The sequence below is a fragment of the Tupaia chinensis genome, unplaced genomic scaffold, assembly GCF_000334495.1.
Source record: "Tupaia chinensis unplaced genomic scaffold, TupChi_1.0 Scaffold000256_1, whole genome shotgun sequence".
Lineage (NCBI taxonomy): Eukaryota > Metazoa > Chordata > Mammalia > Scandentia > Tupaiidae > Tupaia > Tupaia belangeri.
Window position 1 is genome coordinate 1,465,639 of NW_006159736.1, and position 6,368 is coordinate 1,472,006.

At 38.6% G+C, this 6,368-nt stretch overlaps 1 protein-coding gene across 2 annotated transcripts in view; it reads right to left on the reverse strand.

Annotated features, from left to right (window-relative positions):
* The window catches only part of PRIM2 (DNA primase subunit 2), a 332,833-nt gene that overhangs the window by 49,950 nt on the left and 276,515 nt on the right, over nt 1-6,368 (reverse strand). For both annotated transcript variants that reach the window (XM_006149174.2, XM_027772133.1), the window contains exon 11: nt 933-1,059. In XM_006149174.2, the coding sequence (XP_006149236.1) occupies nt 933-1,059 (127 nt within the window). The remainder of the gene's footprint in view (nt 1-932; nt 1,060-6,368) is intronic.

A 6,368-nucleotide genomic window follows, 5' to 3' on the forward strand; every position in this document is an offset into this window, starting at 1 on the left:
GGGGCGTGGCCACGCCACAATCCCTTCTCCTCCAGTCTCCTCTCAGGATCTTGGGCATGCATGCACACACACCTGGCGTGAGTTTTAAGCCACTGGGTCCGGGACTCAAACCGTGGTCGACTACATGGGAGTCCAGCGACATAGCCATTATGCTAACTGCTGGTCCCTGGACACATGGACTATCTTTCTAAAAATGTCTGTGATTATTTGATTTATTAACAGTCCAAGTGTATGATTTTTTAAAAAAGTTATGTTGCATTTAATATTCTAAAACAAATGTTTTGATACATACATAGCAGTAAACTTTGGTAATCTGAAAAGTTTACTAAGATGAACTGAAATCAGTCACTGACATATCAGACAAATGAGGAGTTTTCAGACTATGCTAGTACTCCCTGATTCCCACCTGTTTTAGGGAAAATGTCAAAGTCAGATGTCTACAGAAATATTTCAAACTAGTAACTCATGCAAATTGATAGATATATTTGATGCCATAACTTGTTGAACTATTCACTCAATCTTTTCTGGATACACAAATGGCAGTATTGAGAATAAAAAATAAGCAGTATTGAGAATAAAACATACTTGTGAAATTAATAAATCTATATTCCAAAATTAGAATTTTCCAATTCCAAAAAGCATTGAAAAACTTGTATCAGTCGTCTAAGCTATTTGCAGAACACAAAAAAGAACGGAAAAGCCTCGTCCAGCACAAACTGAAGTGCAGCTGAATGAATTTCTCTTGCCTGACCTAGTTCAGTAAAAAGACAAATCGCTGAGAGTAATGGAGCTCTAGCTTGACACTGATGACTGACAGAAGCTCCGAACTAGGTTCTGTGAGTAATGCAAAAAGCCATTACATCGTTTCAGTGTTTCCTACAGACCCTCTTGGGTCTCTGTACTTCACCAGCATGTCCAGTGGAAGCACTTACCATGATAATCCCCTTGGCCTGGTGGGTTGGTTAGAATAATCTTCAGGCAACTGAAAGGTGTATAATCTGTCCTCTTGCCCTCCTTTCCAAAACTATGACGGATATTGTAAGAGTAACCTCTGTCAAACTGATTGGGAAGAGGAGAAGAAAACAGAGACAAGGTTAGTCAATATTGTACTAGCGATGTTTACAATGCCAGCTACAAAGAGCACGAACTGGTATCTCCTAGAATGCTAGGGAAAAAAAAAAAAATCAAGCATTCACAGGCAGATGTACATTCACACCCAATATACAATTTGGATCCTTTATGACACAAATAATATCTTTTTCTAAAAACAGGTCCAAGGGTCAGCCAGTGGTAGGGTGGTTAGACTCACATGGCCAAATTGCACAGTTCGCGTCTCAACACAGCAAGTTGAAAAACATGCCAAGTGCACGTGTGTACATGCCCAAAATCCCAAGAAAAGAATGGGAGAGAAAAGGGTGCAGTGTAGCCACCCCCAGGAGGCGATTTCTCTTTCTCTCTCTCTCTCTCTCTGGTGAGTACATGTGACCTGTAGAAAAAAGAAAAAAGACAGAAAGGACAAACTTAAAGAACACAAATTTCTCAGGTAGAAGACAGCTTAAAGGTGCTTATATGTTTAAAGGTGAGGAAAATTCTTTCCTGAGAAAGGTAAACAATTTGCCCTTTCTTCATGTGATTCCAGAGATTATACTAGCTATAAATCAGTTTAGCCTTCTCTCTTATCTCCTCCTCCTAGTTCTCCCTGAATTACCATGTCCTCTCCAGTCTACTTCTGAAATCTTTCTTCAAATATATCCCTGGTCAGCAAATACTCGATGACTGAATGAACTACTCCAATTGCTTCATGTCTGGAGTCCTTGTCTCTATGACTACAAAATAAGCTAATGGGATGGAAGGGACTTTGAAATAGGTGAGAAGGAAAAAAAACAGGAACTGAAATTTACTGAAAGGCGATTAGATACCAGACATGTTGCTAGACGCTTTTAAAAACAAAATCCTATTGAATTATTTAAATCATCACAACTGCCCCTATGATATTACACATAGCAAAACTGAAGTTCAAAGAAATGAAGCAATATGATATAATACAGCCATTAAACAAATGACAGAGTTGAAAATCATGTGCAGGATAAGTCTGACTCAAAGCCCCATGTTCTTTTCAAAATACTGCATTTTCTCAATAAGATTTTTTTTAAGGCATAGGTTCCAATTAAATTTATTTAGGATTTAACTTCTTTATTTTTAGGACTTAACTGTGCCTGGTGTGAGTTTAAGCCACACCGCATCCGGAACTCAAACCATGGTCAACTACATGGGAGTCCAGTGACATAGCCATTATGCCAACTGCTGGTCCCCTATTTCAGACCCTATTTTAAATGAAACTTCATCTTGACAACTAAACTAAGGAGTAATCTCTTTGTTCTCCCAATCTCAACAATATTTTACTTATACCTCTCCAGAAGATTTAGCTTTATTACATATTTGATTTTTATGGCACTTAACTATTCTTCTCTTATGACACATTATCGCTCTACTTTCCATTAATCACACAGGTGATAAGCTCCTTCTGAACCATAGCTCATTGACATAGTATCTGTCCATTGAATCTGTGTACCCAGCTTGGACCAGCATGGATGAAAAAAGTAACTGCATATGGAAGGATCTTTGGTTTACTACAGCATCAAAAGGTTACCATCCCATTATTTTGCTTACATTAAATGTATTCCTGTGTCAGATGTTTGCTGGTTTTCTTTAATTTCACTATTAACGATACCCATTTGTCATAGCAAGTCCATAACCCATTGCTCAGCCAGAGGCAGACAGTGTATCTTTGACAATGTTTGAAAAGAAAAAAAACAGTCAACACTAGTGGAATTTTAGACAAAATCCAATTTTCCTGGGAAATAGATGAGGACTAAAGTGGGTATCTAAAGTCAAGTCATCATTTAGGCAAAAACTAAAGACAACACTAAGTTTCTAAAATGAATTTTTGACTATAGCGAATGATGGATTTAGTAAAACAATTTATCCTCTACTCTAAAAAATACATGTGTGTTTACAAGAAAAACCTTGCTCTGGCCTCGCCTCAGTGGTACAGAAAATGCATATTGATACACAGTGCTGGAAACCACATGGCTGACTGTGGGTTTGGTTCCTGAGTTGACCTAAACATGCTGGGTGCTCATGTGCTCAAGATCCTGACTAAATGAAGGGCTGGGGGATGGGGATCGTAGTGTGACAGGTAGAGGAAGTGTCTCTCTCTTTTACTCTTTTTCTCTTTCTCTCTCTTGGGAAAGAAGATTTAAAAAATGAAAAAGAAAAAAACCTTGCAACCTTCACACTGAAGTGCAATCTTACACTACAATCTACTTTTATTACTCAGTGACGTCTCAAGGCTTTCAGAACCAGAGTTATCAGAAGCTGTCAGTGGTCTGTGGAGCACATCAAATGTTCCTACATGACACATCGAACAATACTTGGTGAGACTCCAGAGAGCCCGAGGAAAAAGTCATTTTCGAAGGGCAAAATATTTGAGGTTCTGAATCTAAGGATTAAAATGATTTGGCTATAAAAGGGTTATAGTTTTTACTTCCTGATTCTTAATATCTAACTTCCAAAATGAATTCTCTAGAAAGCTTTAAGAATGATCACTCAGAATTTTCATATGTGAAATTACTAAGCATAATAGTAAAAAGTAATATTATGTAGATAATGAAATAAAATTTATTTTGAGTTTATACGTAATTGTGCATATTTGCAACAAAGTGAAATTTAAAAGGAATCCAAAGGGTAGGCAGACCACATTTTGCAAAACAGAGAAATCCTTCCTTCTTAAGTGATCTCGAGGCACCTCAGTGTGGCAGAGTTGCCCTCTGTTCTCTTTCTCTAACTCATACTGAAGAGCAACGTCCAGAGAGCAGGGTTGATAGAAAGGCAATCAGTAATACTGCCTGAGATCCTAGGCTTTGGAGGCACAGAGAACTAGGGAAGATTCCCCAACCTTGCTATTTATAAAGGGTGTGGTATTAGTGCATTAAGTTGCTGTTAGGATGAAGTGAGATTAAAACAGTAAACAGAGGGCCTGTCACATACTTTGTTCTCAGCAGATATTAGCTGCTACTGGTGAAAAAAATACTTGGCATCAAAATTTAAATATTTTTTATGCAACTGATAAAGCCTTACCATCAATAGATATTAACCGCAACTTTACCTAAAAGTTTAAGGAGGATAAAAGCTTCATTGAACCATTTGATTAAATTTCTAGTCATCTGCTGAAAATGTCCTCCCCACTTCCAACTCCCATCCACAACTGTGACAAACTATTCATATAAACCTGGCTCAAATATCATTTCCTCTATAAAAGGTTTTCCAAACTCCACAGGCAGAAGATGTTGCTTCCTCAAAAGAACATACAGCAGTAATCTGTACAGTGCTGTACATTTCCTGTTGCAATATAATTTGTCTTCATATTCTTTACTTCCAAACTATAAATTCCCTAAGGGCAAGGACTTGGTTATGGACTTACCTTGTCATGCCTACTCAATACTAGACATAATATCCACTCACAGGAGGTGCTCAATAACCTTCACTTAAATGAAAGCACAAATGAGTACGTAGCTGAAAGGATGAATGAATCAACATACTTCAAGAGATTTTTATCAAGATTAAGTAACTTTAAAAAACTGCCAAATCATTACAATTTCACATTGCTCTGCTGTTTTGTCCTTCTTGATGGCTTTTCTTCTTTATTATAACAATAACAAAAATTAAACAAAGAGTTCAAATGATACCCTTTACAGAGTATAGTGGAGATACTAAAAGATAATAAATTAACAAACCACCTTTCTTTAAAAAATATGCTTAGTACAGTGCGACTGCACTACCTGTTACTTTAAGGAAAGTAGGGCGGAATCAGAATAATAGATGTGTCTGTACCTATATAACCCACATCCTTATCAAGAGACTGAACGTTTGCTTCAACTCACTGAGTCCCCTTGTGCGTTTTTCAGTTGGCAATTTCCCCTCACCTTCCCTAACCAGAAGCAACTACTGATTTAATTTTTGTCACCAAAGATTTGTCTTAGCTGGTCTGTTACTTTGAGTAAATGGAATCATGTAATATCAAGTGGGTGTGTCTGACTTCTTTTATGACTTTTAATGCTTCTGAGATTTATCCATGCCATTTACATGTATTAGTCCTTTGTTCTTTTTCATTGCTGAATAGTATCCTATAACACAGATACATCGGAATATTCATCTATGCTTTTGTGGATAAACACCAGGGTAGGACCTTGTGAATAATCAGAATTAAGTATTTGATTTCTATTCCTGCCACAGAGCTCCCAAAACCCTTATAATTTCCTGAGCAATAGAGATGCTAGGTGCATCTTTTGTCTTAATATTTGTTCTTTGGCAGGACCAGCAGATGGCCTATTGGTTATGTCACTGGACTACCATGTAGTCAACTGTGATTTTGAGTCCTGGCCTCAGTGGCTGCATGCTCATGCATGCCCAAAAACCAGAGGAGAATGGAGGAGAATGTAATGCAGCATGGCCATCCCTCCAGAGGGTGATTTTTCACTTTCTCTCTCTCTGTTTCTTTGGCAAGTGTACACACCCTGTGGCAAAAAGCTAAAACGAAAGAAAAAAATGTTCTTTGGTCTCAGTTCTTGACACAGAGTTCTTAATATCATGGAACTTCTCGGGTACCTTCTAAGAGTATCTTTTGTGGGACCAGCAGATGGTATAATGGTTACGTCACTGGACCGTCACTTAATTGACTACAGTTTGAGTCCCAGACCTAGCGGCTTAAAACTCATGCCAGGGGTGGGAACCAGCAGTTAGCGTAATGGCTATGTTGCTGGACTCCCACGTAGTCGACTGCGGTTCATGTCCCGGACCCGGTGGCTTAAAACTCACACCGGGCGCGTGTGCGTGCGTGCCCAAGATCCTGAGAGGAGAATGGAGGAGAAGCGATTGCGGTGTGACCATCCCCCCTGGGGGGTGATTTCTCGCTTTCTGTCTCTATGTCTCTCTCTGTCTGTCTGGCGAGCGCACGTGCCCTACAGTGAAAAAAAAAAAAAACAAAAAAACTCATGCCAGGGGTGTGTGTGTACATGCCCAAAATCGAAAGAGGAAAATGGAGGAGAAAGGAATGTGACATGACCATGCTCCCTGGGGGGGTGGTGACTTCTTGTTTTCTGTCTCTCTGTCTGTCTCTGTCTCTCTGACGAATGCATGTGCCCTATAGCAAAAATCTCTCTCTAAAAAAAATAATAAAATAAAGAGTATCATTTGTTCTAATATTTTTGTTCTAATATATTTGTTCAATGCAGGCTGGTCACCAGAAAAAAACAATCCATTATTAGAAGCTTAGAGTTTTCAGCCTCACCCCCTCCATCTAATCATCC